An 18,779-nucleotide genomic window follows, 5' to 3' on the forward strand; every position below is an offset into this window, starting at 1 on the left:
CTCAGTCCCTTTATGCTCTAAGGTATTACAGTGATATGTCTCTAATATGTAAGTAGAGTGAACTGTGACTCAACATACCGTACAATAAAAGTTAAAAATATTAAGGTTACTTCCACTTAAATGCTCTGCTGCTTGAACGGAGCATCGCAAAAATAAGTTCCCAGCAAAAATTTTAGTCATCTCGAACCGCAAATATTTGTTCCCGCAAACTACAAAAACTCGCCAATCCTTTAATAAAACTCCCGCAAAATTTTCTTGCTACACGGTAGTTTATCCACTTGGACTCGGCGGATCTTGATTGTCTCCCTGGAAAATAACAAGTGATACATTCAAAAATAAAGAATACACTTTAAGTAAAAAAAATATTAGCCATTCTTTAAAAGTGGGTGATGTGAATAAAGGATTTGTTGCTTTTTTAATAGAAAAACTCATCCAAATCATCCAAGTTCGAAGATCACTGTTGCCAACTAACATTTTTTCAAAATTCCTGTGTAATTAGTAAATTGAGGGGGAGGGGGTAAGATTTAGGTTAAGGCTTAAGGTTAAGATGAACAGGTGGACAAAAAAGTTAACTTGGTTTTGTTATTTTACGAAAAAGGCGTTTGAGATGTTAAAGACAACTGGGAAAAGCTGTGTTCAGAGACGGTCCATTTGCCCGTTGCCTAGCCCTGAGTAATCCATCATTATTAAATTACGACACGACAATAACACTGTCGAACAAAGAAGTTCAGTTTAATAAAAAGAGAGAGACTGTCTTGTTTAATTTTAACATCTTCAACATTTACATTTTAGTACAGTCTGTCATTATTAAACTCAAAAATAAGTAGATTTTCTATCAGACGGACGACAGTCCAAAAGGAAATGCTCGTCTTGTTAAACGAACGTTTTCACTGAAACAAGGGGAGGCCAAGATTAACATTTCTCTAGGGTTGGGTAACATCATTTTTCCTCTCTGGATGTTCACTATCTACCAGAGCCTTCGCTGTGTCTCCCAGCTCATTACAGACCTTTAGATTCTAGTACGAGTACGACTACGAATACGACATTTGACTTCAAATTTTTAGAGAAGTACTAAGAAGAGATATATCCGAGGAAACTTCATTTTACTCTTTGTGAGCGACGAACTTGACGCAGCTGTTTTGAATGATGATAGCTAAGCCTTTGTGATTCCAAAAAAACAAGAACACCTCCGTTTCGAGGACCTGTTGTCGCCACTACGTCGTTCTCACAAAAACTCATAGTAAAATGACGACGGCTATCTCGTTTTCCCGCCAAAATGACACTGGTTCACGCGCGTGCGCACTCTTTGTCTATTGGCAAAACTCGTAGTCGTACTCGTCCTCGTACTAGAATCTTAAGGTCACTATTAACAGTCTCAGAGTAATTAGCAATGGCTGCTTCTAATGTCTTGTGTTTCTTCAGCATTACAATAGTTCTGACCTCGTCCTTCCCTCGTTTGTAACTCATCATGTTTAGTCCTTGTTCGCTCATCCACGCTTCGGCTTCTGAAGCATCTTAGTAGTACTAAAAGAATAAACATTCATCATTAAACATTTCTCTCTCCTTGTGCTTTGCGTCTCCTTGTGGGAGACAATTTTCGCGCGTGCTGGCTTTGCTTTCTCTAAGAAAAAATTAGGGACTAGCTTAATGCTTATAACATAAACTCTTTTTGTGAACTACCACACCATTCACTTAAAATTTGTTTGAAGATTTTGGCGGAGAGCTATGTAGAAACCAGATCACTATACGTCTTAACAAAGTTGCAGTGCTTGTCCTTAAACTAGTGAAACTTTATGCTTCCTCCACACAAAAATGTTGCATGCCTTGTTGCACACAACAGGTTTTGAAGTCTTCACACAGACTTTGTACATGTATGTTATTATTTGATTTTCAGATCAACTGAGTTGATAATTTAGTTTTTCTTTGTAACTGGAGAAGAAAGTCGAGAGCTGACGTTTCGACTGTTGGCCGTCCGTCAGATGGCTCTAACAAAGGGCTAATGTTCAAAACGTCAGCTCTAGAATCTCTTTAGTTTACACATAAAAATTAATGTACGGTGGCCAAATGACCGTATCAACTCTGTTGATAAATCTAAATGCCGGTGTTCATTTCGCGGACTGCCTAGCAACACAGCACCACACTCAGTTTGTTTAGAAACTAACCGCTTATCTACTTTGTACATTAGATTGGGAAATGGGGAATGGGATTTTTTTACTGGATTCTACGGGGTTGCTCTTCCATCCACTGTTTCCAGGTCGAATTAGAATTTGGAAATGTTGGTTTTTGTGGAGCCGGGGAGGAAAACCGGAGTACGCGGGGAAAAACCCTCGGAGCAGGGACGAGAACCAACAACAAACTCAATCCACATATGACGCCGAGACCGGGAATCGAACCCGGGCAACATTGGTGGGAGGCGAGTGCTCTCACCACTGCGCCATCCCTGCTCCCAGCTCCGTGTATGTTAGTAGTCCACGTCGCATCGTTTTTGAGCGGATTCTTGTTTAGAAAAAAAGCTTATTTCTATCACAAAAATAAGACAAAAATAACACAAAGTGAGACAGTACAAGTGCATTAAAATCAACTAGCCTTGCAAACAGCATGTGAGTGAGCCATACAAATGTTTAAAGAACCAGTCAAACCTGTTTAGCCTGCAGTGATAGGTCTAGCTGAGTGCATCACTACAGTTTCTTGACGTTGTCATATTTCTCTTGCAGGTTCTAAGAGCGACGTGGTCAGACTCCGGGTGACCAGACTCAACCAGTTCAGCTTGTCCTCGTTGGCAGATGCGATCTTTTTGAGCCTCGTGGATATCAATCTCGGCACAACGGATCTGTGAAGACAAGAAATTGCCGCAGCTGTTAAATCTACAAACAACTTGCTTTGACGCATAAAAAATCTCGACGACTCTCAAGCCATTGCTTCAAACTTTTTCCACATCAAAATGCTTTAACTTTGAGTCTGTTGATGAAATCCTAAAGTGTGACCATTCAAGTGAAAGCTGCTGAGCAGTACTTTCCTTTGGTGCTGTACAATGTGGTTCTAACTTTTGAGTCTGTGCACGAGACCCAAAGGTGTGACCATTCGGACGGAAAGCTTCAAGAGATCCTTAGGCGAGCGGTGCCAAGTTAAGAGAGAAACTCGTTCTCAAGCCCGCAACGGTGAAATAATCACGACTTTCGTGGCGTAAACAATAACTTCAGGACACATTTTGACACTATTTTCTAGTAATTTTTTTGAATTGAGTATGTCCAGTATCGTTTATTTTTTGTTCAATTTAAATTTTCCATAAAACACTGTAGTTTGCAATGTTTTTGTGATTTATTTCAAATCAAAGAATATAAATTTTTTATCATTTCTTTTATATTTTGGTTGCTATATACCATAGAGAACGCGCAAATCCACGATTAACTGAGTTAGAGTTTATCAGGAGCTTTTAAGCTCCTGAGTTTATTTATTTACCGTCGTCATGGCAATACCGATTTTCCCACAATATCAATCCTGGCAACTGAAACTTCAATCCAAAACCAATAACTGATGTAAATTTCATATCGATTCTCATCGGAGAAGACTGCCTAGCAGCCATTTGAAAAAGGGAGGTATGGTCTCTCAAAAACTGTATCGAAACACCTTGATCTTAAGCCATTGCTAAACGTAGCCTGCATAAGGAACAGGCGTTATTTTTTGCGTTTTTCAGGCGAGTGGAGGGTTCTGCAGGCTATGCTGAAAGTGAGTCTCCACTGATCAGGAGCGAGCGATCGGCTGATATTTCACATTACAGCTTGACTCAGTGTCAGTTTAATGACTAGACACTGTGTCACACGGCGAGGATGGAAGTGCGCAATTTTATCGAGATAATTCTAGATATTTAAAAACAATGAAATATGGCCTTTGACGCTAGGATATTCCTGACATCTCTCTTATTGCCTCGCTGTTTGTTAATCCCGTGCAACATATGATTTATTTTTGGACCTAGCTTGTTGACCCTTCAGACTTGTTGGCGTTACTATTCATTCAAATTGTAGAATTTGGCTTTAAAATAAAACACGAAAGACTGTCACTTTTCTGGGAAGTAAGTTGTTTTGATCAGTCTTTGACCGGCGACGTCAGCTGATGATATCACATAAGTTTCATTTGTTTATGTCTCCGTGACAATCATATCAAAATCTAGCTAATATTTAGACAGCTCAAACGAGGCCATTTCGAAGTAGACGGAAACACGTATTTTCTAATTTCTTTCATGCCTGTTTGGTTTTCGCCCATTTTTGTCCGGTTTACATGTAAATACTATCGAGGTTTTCATATATGTAGACCTCGTTCTTGTAGATGTCCATTTCTGAGAAATAGTCGAAGATATCATGTTCACATTTGCCAAACGAACAGAATCAAGAATAGCTTTTTCTATAGCAATTGTATAAAGACGATTTTATTTGGTGTTTTTTTAGCTTATTCTTACTTTTGAATTCGTTTAATAATAATTAATAATAATAATAATAATAATAATAATAATAATAATAATAATAATAATAATAACAATAATAATAATAATTTTGATGAAATAAAAAATATTAAAAAAAGATCCTAAAGTACTAATTCACAAGCTCACGCCATCATTCACTTTTTTATAATAATAATAATAATAATAATAATAATAATAATAATAATAATAATAATAATAATTCTTTATTAAATAATTCTTTATTAAAATATTCCACACAAATTGCTATTTACAAGTTACATATGGCAATGATAATACACATTTATAAGGAACGATCGTATCGAGGTTGAACTCTGAAAGTTTCTGGCATCGTGGGTACATTTGGACATGAAGGCATGCGAGCAAACACTTCGATTATCCAAAAGATTTGCACAGGAGGGAGGGGGCGTCCTGGATTTGCAGGAAGAAAAACACTGGGCGGGGTTGATAAAATGCTACTGCAATGATAGATTAACTGAAGGCACGGCAAGCATTTGGATTATCTAAAGGATTTTAAGAAAGAAAAAACTTCAAAGCACAATTCAAGTTCACTGCTGATAGAAGTTTCATAAAAATAATTTTCTGCCACTTCACATTTATTTGGATAGGGAAAAATCACTTCCGGGCCCGTCCCTGTTGATAACAGCTTCAGCATAAATTTCTATGAAGATTTTGACATTTTTCAGTTATAGAAATATGCTTCGGATCCGTGAAACTTCATCCACCTTCAGTACACAACCCACTACTGAGTGGGTGTGATAGAAACACAACAAATACACAGTAAAGCTGATTACAACGTGCCAAAAAATATAGAGCATATGAGTAATTACAACGGGACAAGAAAATTAAAAAACGGCGTGACGATAATAAAGGAACGGAACAGAAAATATATAATGAGAAATGAGACAAACAAAACAAAATACGAAGTGAAAAAATCGTAAAAAATTGCATTTGTCTGTACCCTGCTAGCAGAGGTTTCTTTTTGGCAAGTCTTTTAACATGTACGAAATCGTTTGCGTGTCACCGGCTTGCGAGTTTCGCGTAGTCGGCTCGGGCAAGTAGACAAGGCGACTACACGAAATCGTTTGCGTGTCTTGCGAGTTTCGCGTAGTCGGCTCGGGGAAGTAGACAAGGCGACTACGCGAAACATTTGAAACGCGAACGATTTCGGCCAGAAAGAAACCTCTGTTAGCAGGGTAATTTGTCCGTTGAGTAAGACTGAAAAAGGACGCTGCCTAAATAAATTTCTTATGTCAGCACACAAGCGAACGATGTACCCTCCCATGCACGCATGCACACGTATTCAGGGGTACCAACGGTTGATTTCGGTGTATTCTGTTCAGATGGCAGAAAATCTGCAGTTTTCTTCAAAAAAATGTCATTCCTTCCGTTTTCGAAGGGCCAACTATATCGTTAAACATGCAAAAAAGCTCAGCTAGCATTTTTCGTAAAACCAAAACAACATAGTAAGTTCGAGAATAAAATTCCGTTTGCGAAAACTGTCTCGGCAACTAAAATTTCAGCTGAAGCACCGCACAGATCACTCTGTATTAACAATATGTCTTTAAAAAGTAACAAAACTATCTGGAAACACAGGAGACTTGGTTAAATGTTCTCGTTGGATCAGTGCCCGACGTATTCCAGAGAAATTCACCTGAGAGCTGAGCTTTACTGAAGATCGCGTCATCAAAAATAAAAACAAAAAAAAAAAAAATAATCACTCAGAAAAACTAAATCGCGTGTAAAGTAAAACACAGAGGAACAAAATGGAAATTAGTACCTATATATTCATCATCTAATAGATTTTACGAAGAAAAACGACATTCTTACTAAGAACCATTGGGCAGTTGACGTCAATGACGTCAGTGGAGCAGCGTCGGTCGAAATTAAGACCGCAGTCGACTTTTATAGCTTTCTTATGGATTTTTCTCGTCTCACACGTAAGAAAAACTGAGATCGCCTCCAATTGCAGTAAGGGGCAAACTCGCAAAGGAGGATCTTCAAAGGAACAGCGTCATTGGCTCACTTATCTGTACGATTTTCTGAAATAAAGGATTGCTTCTAAAGCGTCACAGAAGAAATACTACGAAAGCGATGAGCCATCTAAGATCATCATAATCGGGGGTGATAAAAAAAAAAACGTTTAGAGGAGTACACCAACACACGAACGGTACACTGCAAGCAGAGATCGTACAAGCATGTGATCTCTGCTTGCTGACAGACTTGAAGGAACTGAAAGCAAATCTGAGAGTGATCTAATAAAAAAAATACCAGGAAAAAAATAGAGAGGATAACGATCATTTAGTGAGGATCCTTGACCCAATTCAAACCAGTTGTTTGATTTTAAGTCACTGTGAAACTAACCGAACAATTTTAGATCTCTCCAGCCCGGCCTTTCAAATGTACGGAGCAAACCCCCCCCCCCCCCCGGGGGGGGGGGGGTAGTCCCAAAAAAGTTGGATAGGGGTGTGCGGCCCGCTTCCCAAAACCCTTACCCTATTTATGACCAAAATCTGCGATTTTCGCTACCCTATTTATGACCTGACCCTTAAATCAATACCCTGTTTCAGACCTGCCTTATAATTATTTCCCTAGTCCAGACCAATGTTAAAGGCGTGACAAGCCGTAGCGGCACGTACACAGTTGCCGTAAACATCATGATGAAGAAGTAGCTTCTAAAAAAACGAATTCAAGACTAGAGTGCAAAAATCGATACCCTATTTATTACCAAAATGGCGGCAAAATGGCTAAAATCGATACCCTATTTATGACCAAAACGGCTGAAAAACCATACCCTTTGGCGCCGCACATATCATGTACATACCTATATAGCCCATATAAGGGAGTACCCTCCCGGGGGGCAAAACCTCGATATAACTAGTGAACCTTAGCACTTCGTTAAATCAAGGTACCACTGTACCGCTGTAGAAGTCCTTAAAGCTAAATACAGTATTATGAGCGACTTATGTCACTTATCGTTACAGACAGCCCGGGGAAGAACCACACAAGGAATTCAAAACACGGATTCTAGAAGAATCTGAACGGCTAAGACAAATTATTGAAATGTGGAATTTATTTTTATTTTTGTCTTTTCCCCCACGGTTTAAGTTGAATTGACGATAATGGAGAAGGAAAAGCGAGGATCTCGTTGTCAGGATCAAATTGGACTCTAGAGTTGTTATAAAATTGAAGAAACAAACACATAATTGTGAATCCTTTGAGCAAAGCAGTAAACGCTAATTATGGCGATCCGGAATGTTTATATTCGTGACGTCACGCGTCAATCACATTGTAACTGGTATTTGTGTTTGAAATTGAAGTTTAAAGCTTCTTTTATCATTGTTAATGAATGCAGAATATTGCTATTCTACTTTCCATTCCTGTGTGAAAGCTTATTCATCAAGTTGTATCTATGCCATTTTTCTTCCTTTCCGGATTGCGAGATTTCAATTGTGTTCAATTCCGTCGGCTCCCAGTGGGGTACGCTCATTAAATATTTTACAATACTCAGGGGAACCGGTTACGGCACATGCGTTGTGAAACAAACGAAGTATTATGCTAGAATTGGAAGACAAAATTTTCCTGTTTCATTTCCGCTAGCTTATAACAGCTTTGTTTACAAGTTTGTGATCTGAATTCACTTGTGATCGGAGAAACAAAACCGCGCGGCGTTGCTGTTCGTTGAACGTAAAAAATCGCGCCGTGACTATAAAGACATGTAAAACTATAAGTGCTTGTCTATCAGATACGCCGAGTCACCTTCAACCGCACTAGCTCTGTACGCTCGTGTCGTTCTTTCAGGTCTTCAACTTTTCACGGCTTCGTATGATCGTCACCAGATACCAAGAGGTTTTAGAGCTCTCCTTAGACGTTAACATAAGTTGTACATTCTCCATGTATCGGATCGCTTATGCGGGAAACAGACGTGGGAGAAGAAATCTTCACATGGAGTAGACGCCGAGGATTGTGCGCCGATTGCGGGTTAATTTTACGCTTGCCTTCATCATTGTCCATCTTGCTTATCTTAAACCTCTTCGTCACGGCTGCAAGATTGGGTGTTGGCGAACCGATAGCCACCAAATCTCTCAATTGCCGCGGAATGCGAATAAACACTTCTAAATGCTGGACTAATTTGGCATGCGATTGCGATGGCTGTGCGAGTAGAACGCAGCTCGAAAAGAGCAACTCATCTTCCTCGAACAATTACCGTTTGGAATTTTGTACATCTTTTCCTCTGAAGGAAGTTTTGAATACTGAATTTCTGTGGAATAGAACATCTTGTCGAGAGCAATTAAATATGTTGCAGAAGGCCGATGCCAAGGCTAATGACAGCTACCAGAGTTTTGTTGGAATTCTCGAGCGAATTGATTGCGGAGAAAATTGGACAGCACACACGTACTCCGCCACTTCAACTTGCCTTGAATGCCTGGTGAGTACCTTAAACGTAAATTCAGACCATGTCCTTCCTTAATGAAGCGCGCAAATGTTAAATGATTGCATTGCTGTTTGTTTTGAAAGCGCCGCCGCATGTTCGTAAACGATAAATTGGTTTCGAACTTGACGAGAACGTTGTGTTTGCCGCAAAAGGCGGGCTTCACTTCATCGCGATTAAGCCGGGCTTTATAATACAACACACTTTTGAAACAAACAGAACAGAAATTACTCTCTAAATATCTTTTGTGGACTAAGTTGGGCCACTTACTACGCGACCATTATGCAAGTTAAATGTTTTTCTGTTCAAGAATTAATCAAATTCTGCCGCTCGAGAAAATTTGAAAGAACAGCAGTGTTTACAATCAATTGTCGTCCGCTCTTCATTGTTGTTATAGATCGAAGCGTGAAAATCACTGCGACCTTCGTCCCTACAATGGCACGAGCATCCAAGGTTCTTGTGTCGTTACATTGAATTCAATTGATGCGGTAAGGCGCGCGCGAAGGTCCTTATAAGACGTGAGAGGTAGTTTAAAAATACACTGCCTTAGGTAAATCTTCGGGTACTTTTTTATTAATTTTTACTCTGACCACATATGAACTAATGAAACAGGTGGAAAGAAAAAAAAACCCCTGCTGATTTGAGATCGTGAATTTTCCATTCACCATTTTTCAAATACAATGAATAAAGTATTGCGACACACGCAATTTAAAAATTATTATAATAGAACCTTGTAGAGCGCTATTTTGTGTGTCATCTACGGCCATAAATCCAAATAATGACAAACTCGTTTTAATTACAGTGTACGTCGAAGTACAGCAAGGATTACTGCCCACCGAAAGGCACGATAATTTATTTATCTGCACTCCGCTTTTTAATATTTTGATTCACACGTTGATTGTACGTGAAGATTTTAGAGTGCAGTTGATAGGGCGTAATACGGGTTCTCGTCTCGCGCTCGGCAAGAAAATACCCAAAATGATCTGCATGATCTCCTCTGAATAGGATTAGCTACGAATTGTCAAAATCAAGATGTAAACAGTATTTATCTGAGTCCAAATTCCAAATGCCATTCGTTGTGATGCCATTTTAGTATTCATAGCGTATATCGCTTTTGTTCAACCGCAAGCTCTTCGCAAACAAAGAGGAACAAGTTAGGTTAATGCATGCGTTTCACACAAACGGCAAAAGCTTCACAGTTGGAGATCAACGGCCGTATTATCCATATCTGAGTCTCCGAGTCAAATGTGAAGAATCCAGTTTAATTTGGTACCAACCTTGGAGTCTGTTGACAAAATCGTCGAGAGTAGATATTTACATAAAAGCTAGTGAGCATAATTTCATGTCCTAGCTATTCGCGTTGTTCTCCTTAATTTTCCTGTGGATCTTTGAAATCCGCATTTGTACTATATCACTACAATTAATTTTTTATGTATTCTTATGCAAAAGTACGAATGCAAAGTACGCGGGCACTAAGATACCTCGCCATGAAACCACGTCTTTTCGTTGTGCAAAAGCGGAAAATTACGTCTTCGCATTTTGAAACTTCGGCCAATGTCCATCGCCTGCAGCTTAATTGATTTAGCGTATAATGTAACGAAAAAGAGCTTTTAGTTTAAAAAGTGACCGACAAAAATGTTTAAAAGCACTATATTTGAGTGGAATTTGACGAGTGTTGGGGTTTTGAGGAACATATTTGATCTTTAGACAAATGTGTTTGCATAATCTCTTGTGTCGGGAACGTTGTTTGGATGTCGGGTTTCCCATATCTTTCTATTGTTTCTGAATAAATGACATCAAAACGTTTACCGAAGCCTCACGAACTCTTTTGTGTGCATGTGAACTTCAAGGCTTAGAAACTCCAATAAGAAAGCCGATCTTACAAGTTTTTTGTGGTGAAAATGTTTGCAAATTATTCAAATATGTGGAATTTAAAAACTCAGCAGTCCCATCCACTACAATCCGAACTTTCAAAAATAAATATTTTTCCATCTGCGATCAAATTGCGATCGGTTAGTGTATTATCAGGAAGAGAATCTGTGACGAGAAATATTAAACTACCCTGACAGCTACTTACAATATAGCATTGATGAATCTGTAAGTTCCCAGAAAACAAATGTATCAAATACTAAAAGGAATTTCATAAAGTGTATTTAAAGGTTGACACAGCGAAGTTCACAACTAAAAAAACAGTGTCAAATTTCTTAGCAAGGAAACCATAGCCAAAAAAAACTTTGATTTGAATGCTCACTTAGAAGGATTTCATCCCAGACTATAAATGTAATTTCCAGCGCTCCACATTTATACACTGCGAGATTGAAGGGAAGAAGAGTCCGAACAAGGTTGGACACCTTATGACGTTTACATAACAGAAACCTTATTTCAAACGTAACAATCATGAATACACAAAGCCAACAGTATGTGACTTTAATATTCATTGGTTATTTCCAATCTCAAGCAGGTGTTAACACGATTGAATCGTTGTTTTCATTTTTTTTAATTTATTCAAACAACATTAAATCTAAAAACGTTGAGAAACTCAGTTGTTTGGCCCTTAAGTATTTATTTTTTTCTAGAAATACTTTAATGCATTACCAGGCCTATGGACAGTGATGGATTATAGAAGCTTTTCCTTGTATGTTTTTCATGAATACATGAATACAATCATGGTTTATAAGCAAAAACAAGGTTGTCCATGGAAGCTCAATTTTTAAGTGAAACTAATAATATGTAAGGTGGATGATTAATTTTTTTTCTATTGTATCATGATACACTTACAGCATTTTTAATCACATAATTATTGAAACTTCAATCAGATATCAATACAGTTGCTCTTTTTTCTGTTGACAATTCCTAGCTTCTACACGAAAATTAACAAGCTAAACTTATCTAATTTTATTATTATTTTTTTAAATTTTGTTATGGATTTACATTTAGATTAGTTTTATTTTTTTGGTGATGTTAGTACCATATTTACTTAAAAGAACCTAATAAGCCCCCTATATGGAGGTAATTGATTTCTGCAATTTTTCTGTTTAAGTATAATGTACGTATTATACAATGTCTATGTAAAATTCTGCTCATTTGGAAACTGTGTAAAAATTCAGATTATCAAATTATATAGCTCTCCATGAATTCATGAAAGCCAGGAAACGTGACCGACTTGATATTCTAATTTTGTTGTTATGGAAGCATTTTTAAAGCAGATTTATTTATGAGAGAAATGCAATGTTGTTTTAAGCCTGGTACATAATGATAGAGGTATTTTTCAGGGATTAACAACTGCATACTAGGAAAAAGGAAATCAGAGTTCTTCCAACAGGACTCCAACCTATAAACTTTGGGAGAATTCAAATTTTCTTTTCCTGAGTATACCTTTGTCACTGACTGAAAAATTATTTACTGTAGTTGACAACTCGTGTCATTGTGAAGTTGTTACACACAGTGCAAACTGGCTGTAGTTTACATATTTGTGGGAAAATATGCTAAGATAAGAAGAAATTAATGATTTTTTAATGATAAGTTTCGTTAACTGTGTTTGACTCTGACGGGTAATGAAAGCCTACATAATTTCAACTACGTACAGTACATCTTTATTATATATATCCATACCTGTCAACCCCCGGAGTACAAAAATCTGGAGACGTCTAGAAATCTGTTCTCTTTGTTCCGCGTCCCAGCAGAACTGTGTCATCAAGCCTACATTTATAGCTTCAGTGGGGGGGGGGGGGGGGGGGGGGGAGAGCCGACGAGAAATAACCAATAATAATAAAAAGACCGCGGTAGGTATTTCCCTAGCCTCCCACGCAGTCGTGGGAGGCTACTATTTCCCGGGAGATTTGGTGTTCTACCCGGGAGACCGGGAGATTTCATGAAAAACTTGGAGACTCCCAGGAAAACCAGGAGAGTTGGCAGGTATGATATCTCTCACAAAATCTTCCAACATGCCACAAAATGTCAGCCAAATTTTTTGTTTACCATTCAAACCAAGTACCAGTGTATGTGCAGCCCAGAATAACAAACTCAAAACGGCACCAAAAAGATACACAACAGCCCAAAGACAGCCCTATGACAAAATGTAAGACTACTTGGTAATGCAAGAGACCTAAGAGATTAGGATGCGTTCTTCTAATGTTGAAATAAAAAAAAATAAACATTACTGACAGACGTGGGTTGTATGGCTTTAAAGAGATCAGATTTGTTTTTTCATCAAATATAGACCTCTCTGTGAGAGGGTGGATCAGGATGCATTCCATCAGAGCAGTTCACGACTGATATACATTGAACTTGTAATCAAAAGTTAATTAACCCATTCCACTTCCATTTTTGGTCAAGAAGAGACAAGAAAAAGTTAATTGTGTAAAATACTGAAAAATGAAGGTACTCCTAAATAGCTTTAATTTGAATGGCCAGACTCAAAAGACTCAAAAGCTAGAACCACATTGTACAGCATAATAAACAGCACCACAGGAAAGCACTGCTCAGTAGCTTTCATTTGAATGGTCACACTTCAGGATTTCATCTACAGACTCAAAAGGTAGAACCACCTTGTACATCATCATAAACAGCATAACAGGAAAGTACTGCTCAGTAGCTTTCATTTGAATGGTCACACTTCAGGATTTCATCTACAGACTCAAAAGGTAGAACCACCTTGTACATCATCATAAACAGCATAACAGGAAAGTACTGCTCAGTAGCTTTCATTTGAATGGTCACACTTCAGGATTTCATCTACAGACTCAAAAGGTAGAACCACCTTGTACATCATCATAAACAGCATAACAGGAAAGTACTGCTCAGTAGCTTTCATTTGAATGGTCACACTTTAGGATTTCATCTACAGACTCAAAAGTTAGAGCCACCTCGTACAGTACATCACAATAAACAGCTTAACAGGAAAGTACTGCTTGCAGTAGCTTTCACTTGTATTGTCCCACTTTAGGATTTCATCCACAGACTCAAAAGTGAGAACCACCTTGTACAGCATAATAAAACAGCACCACAGGAAAGTACTGCTCAGTAGCTTTCATTTGAATGGTCACACTAACGGATTTCATCCACAGGTTTAAGATGTAGAAAAAACAAGTTTACAAACATGTATAGCATAATAAACAGCACTGCAGGAAAGTACTGCTCAGTAGCTTTCATTTGAATGGTCACACTTTAGGATTTCATCTACAGACTCAAAAGTTAGAGCCACCTCGTACAGTAGATCATAATAAACAGCTTAACAGGAAAGTACTGCTTGCAGTAGCTTTCACTTGTATTGTCCCACTTTAGGATTTCATCCACAGACTCAAAAGTGAGAACCACCTTGTACAGCCGTAGTTACTAAAACAAGGAATGACCTAAAATGATCTAAAATGACCTAAAATGACCTAAAATGATCTAAAATGACCTAAAATGACCTAAAATGATCTAAAATGATCTAAAATGACCTAGAATGATTTTAATTTTTTAATTTTATAACAAAGACTAGAGAGCACTACAACAGAAGACTTCTTGTAGTTTATTTCCGACGCGTTTCGTCTCTACTGGAGACTTCAGGGAAATTCCCGATAATTACTGTGTCACAACCGCGGTTTTGATTGATGCGAAGTGTCTAGTTTTTCCCCAGCAACGTGGTTTTGTTTGGTACGAAGTTCCAAGTTTCGCTCAGCAACGTGGTTTTGATTGGTACGAAGTGCCTAGTTTTTCCCCAGCAACGCGGTTTTGATTGGTACGAAGCGAAGTTTTATGTTTTGCCAGCAACGCGGTTTCAGTTGATTGATGCGTGTTTATTTAAGGAAATAGGCCTTATCACGGTTTTGACGAGTAGGCAAACAGCCTTGAAAACACAGCGTTTGTATGGAAATCCGATGTCAAATAATTTTGATAAGACATCGCTTCTGAAAAATTCATGAATTGGAAACTTTTGGCACTAGAAAAAAGATTAAGAAAAAAAAATTGGAGGGACGTAGCTGTGCCACTGAAAGCGTCCAGTCGTGTTTTGAATTTTCCAGACATTTGTCTGCACAGCGAACCAGCCGTGAACTGCTACTAAAAATAGTTCGCGGGAAAAAATACCGAAAACCGTGATAAGACCTATTGATGCACAGATATGCCTTTACATTGTTTACAAAAGCGTTTTATCAGTGTTTACAAGTATTTAGCCTTGTCGTGTGGCTTTTAATGTGCGACCGGAAAACAAACCCGAAAAAAATTGGTTAGTGCCGATATTTTTTGGGTCTTTCAGACCGACCAAAAAAAAAAAAGATTCGCTCTAGTGCGGTTTGTTTACGCAACTTTGTCATCGAATTGGCTTACGTGCAACCATCGGCACTTTTCGAGTCTTCTTCTGTCTTTCCGGCAGTTCACAGCAGCTTCCTGGTATCAGCCTTTACTTTAGTAAGCACTCAGTTCTGTAATTCTGTAATTTTATCTTGGTTTCACTTCATTTAGATCATTTAAGAATATTTCAGATTTATTTTAGATCATTTTAGGTCATTTTAGATCATTTTAGATCATTTTAGGTCATTTTAGATCATTTTAGGTCATTTTAGGTCATTTTAGATCATTTTAGGTCATTTTAGGTCATTCCTTGTTTTAGTAACTACGCTTGTACAGCATAATAAACAGCACCACAGGAAAGTACTGCTCAGTAGCTTTCATTTGAATGGTCACACTAACGGATTTCATCCACAGGTTTAAGATGTAGAAAAAACAAGTTTACAAACATGTATAGCATAATAAACAGCACTGCAGGAAAGTACTGCTTAGTAGCTTTCATTAACAAATGTATGGTCACAGTTTTGGAGTTCATTCAGACTCAAAAGTATAAGCATGACCTTGTACAACATAAACAAACAGTCCCATAGGAAAGCACACAAAAAGTTTGTTGGGTGGCCATGGTAATTTCAATGGATATTAAACTATACGATTTCATCCACACATCCATTCAAACACTAGAACCACCCTATACAGCATAATACACAGCACTTATAACATAACACATTAATTAAAATTAGTCCCATTTTTTATCTGCATCTTGAAATCATCTGAATGGTCTCTACACAACATTGTTTTGACCTTGACAAGCACTTTAATTGGCCTTTACATAGCATTTAAATGGTACCAGCATGGTTTTGTTTTAAAAGTCCCTGGTAACACTGTTTCATCTTTAAAATTTGTAGAAAGCGTATAAAGACTGGATTTGCTTCACCGAGATGTCAGGCGCTATTTTACCTTCAAACAACATTGGGAAGCATAAGAGACCTTGTGTAAATCTTTGTGAGACTGTCCTGCAAAAATGCCCATACATGTTGCCTGTTTTTCCAAATGGTGACAACTTGGTCCAAATTGGTGATTCAGCTTTCAACTGTATTGAAGAAAAAGGTGTGTATTATAATTAATTTAATGGTAATCAAAAACAAGCTGCACTACTTGAACAGTTGATGACACTCGCTGGCATTCCCCAAAATATACCTTATTATAGGAAATTAACGCTTGTGTTAATTATTAAGGTATTTGAAATGAATGCCACTTAAATTAACATGAATTGAAGGAAAATTACTTCCCTATAAAGGAAATTAACGCAAAAGATGCGCTAAAAATTCAAAATTAGGGAAATTAATGTGACTTACAAGAGAAGCAGAATTTGTTCAGATAAATTTATTATTACTTTTTTTCACAAACTTGAGTGTTTGACATTTAAAGTACAAGTTGACCAAATTTTATGATAATTAAACCTTCTTCACATCATCATCATTTGATCCTTTTCCCTTTAAGGGAAATGGGGCCTTATAAAACCTTCTTCACAGTAGTGATTTAATCCTTTCTTTTCCCTTCATGAATTGTTAATAAGTTTGAGAAATGTTTTATTAGGCAATCAGTTTGGAGTGAACACCAAATGCTCTCCCTTCTGTGACCTTATTTTTTATTCTGATACGAGTTCTTTTTGTTTATTTCAACTGAACAGAATGGAGAGAAGAGTATGTGGATTCTAAGGATTGTTTAACTAGCAAACCATCGGAGAAATGTGAACAAAACAATAATTATACGAAATCTCTTCAGCCAACAGTGATGACAACAGCATCAGCTAGTAATTTTACAACAAATTCTACAAACAATGGTAATAGATAGTATTTGTATGATAGTTCAGAGAATAGGTTAGCAAATTTTACTGCGCTACATCAGTACTGTAGTTCCATAGACTTTACATTATTCAAGTTCTCCATTACTCGATTAGTGGACATTTTAAATTCTATTTTATTTTATTTTATTTTATTTCAGGAGTAATAATTATCGTGAAACCTTACTGTTAAAAGTAAAATGTTCCTCCAAACTTTCCGCCATGCCTCTACAAAGAATTAACTCCAATTTTTACAACGTGAAACAAGCTTTTTAAAGAAAAATGGTTACTTCTTGAGGACATTCATTCCTAAGTTAAAAGCAGTTTTTAAATATGATTTTCAAGTGTAACGTTGTAATGTTATAATATTGTGCAGTTCCAGAAAAAATCCATACCCCCCTCAGGGAAGGTCATTGGATATTCCTAAGGGGGGGGGGGGGGGTCTTAAAAGAAAATTTTAAAGGGAAAGTATTAAGCTAAACTGGAATTTCCTGGGGGGAGGAGTGGTGCAAAACCAAAACACGTCCATGGGGTGGGAAGGGGAATATGGATATTTTCTGGAACTGCACATTAGTGAGCTTACGTAACAGGACTGCTTAGAGATGGGGTCAGTGAATTATCGTTGTGTGACCAACATGACATCTTAGTACCTTCACATTTTTAGGCGATTTTTGACTAAAACTGGTGTTCTCTCATATGTGACAACCTGAAAACCACAAGCGGTAGGAATGTTACAATCTAGAGTCTTGAGTACTTGGCCGTCACGTTGGTCACACAAGCACAATTTGCCGTCCCACCACATCAGCCGTCCTGTTGCGTAAACTCGTTATTGTTATTTAGTGGAAAACTGTTGTGGCAACACATCAAAGGTTCAACCTGATCACTTAATTTCAATAAAAGTTGACCTGTGATCATTGAGTTTAATTAATTGTAATATTAGTGTATATGCATTGTAGATTACATTAAAAATGTTAATATTGTAACCTTGAGATGTTAGTAAAGTGGGATACATATCACCACCAACCTTTACGGTGCTGTGTTTGTTTTCCTTACATACATGTATATCAAGTAGTACACTGTTTTCTATCATTTTTTAGTTAATTTGCATAAGCTTGTACCAGATATACTGTCCAGAAAGCTTGCAATTTGATGTGTCCATACTGAGACTCAACTACAGTACACCATATAACTGCCACATGACTCTTTTATGTCCATGGTTTTACAGATATGAAAGAAAAATATGGTAAACACAATTCGGCAACAATTAAATGGATGATAAAAGGTCATTATATTTTTATGTTTTACCAAATATATCAAATTAATAGGTTTTGTTACTAACAGAGTTTGGTCAGCTTATTAACATTATGTAATAAACACTATACAGAGATTTAAGGTGGCCGAACACAGTTTTCCAGTATACAGGTGTTAGTAGACATTATTTGAAAACTACGTACTTCTGAGTACCCGAAATTAGCATGGTGCAAGATTAACTAAGAAGGAATAAATTTTGATACTTCTCCTTGAGCAAGGTGCCGTTGCCATGGCAATGCAGCAAGCTATTAACCGTCCACAAATAATGGTTTTGCTTAATTTTTAGAAAATGCGCTCATTAGATTTTTTTCAATTTTTGTATCCAGAAAAACTCACAAAATACTGACATAGTGACGCTGCTTTCATGTAATTTTAACAGAGAGATCTCCTGTAAATGTTGGTTTTGCACTTTAATGTTTTTTGAAGATACCCTCTGTAAGATTTTGGTT

General features: G+C 37.5%; 1 protein-coding gene and 1 long non-coding RNA gene across 2 annotated transcripts; one reads left to right on the top strand and one right to left on the bottom strand.

Moving 5' to 3' along the window:
• Positions 1–1,445: 1,445 nt before the first annotated feature.
• On the bottom strand, positions 1,446–3,977 carry LOC146469383 (uncharacterized). The gene is made up of 2 exons (XR_014867240.1): positions 3,460–3,977; positions 1,446–2,830 (listed from the first exon to the last, which is right to left on the bottom strand). It is a non-coding gene; the product is annotated as an uncharacterized LOC146469383 (long non-coding RNA).
• A 3,943-nt stretch (positions 3,978–7,920) lies between these two features.
• On the top strand, positions 7,921–18,042 carry LOC146469384 (uncharacterized). The gene is made up of 3 exons (XM_085123457.1): positions 7,921–8,903; positions 16,082–16,283; positions 16,867–18,042. The coding sequence occupies exons 1-3, from the start codon at positions 8,385–8,387 to the stop codon at positions 17,028–17,030; spliced, it is 885 nt and encodes a 294-aa protein (XP_084979583.1). The 5' UTR covers positions 7,921–8,384; the 3' UTR covers positions 17,031–18,042.
• The last annotated feature ends 737 nt before the right edge of the window (positions 18,043–18,779 follow it).

The sequence above is a fragment of the Pavona decussata genome, unplaced genomic scaffold (assembly GCF_977016875.1).
Source record: "Pavona decussata unplaced genomic scaffold, jaPavDecu1.1 SCAFFOLD_124, whole genome shotgun sequence".
Classification (NCBI taxonomy): Eukaryota; Metazoa; Cnidaria; class Anthozoa; order Scleractinia; family Agariciidae; genus Pavona; species Pavona decussata.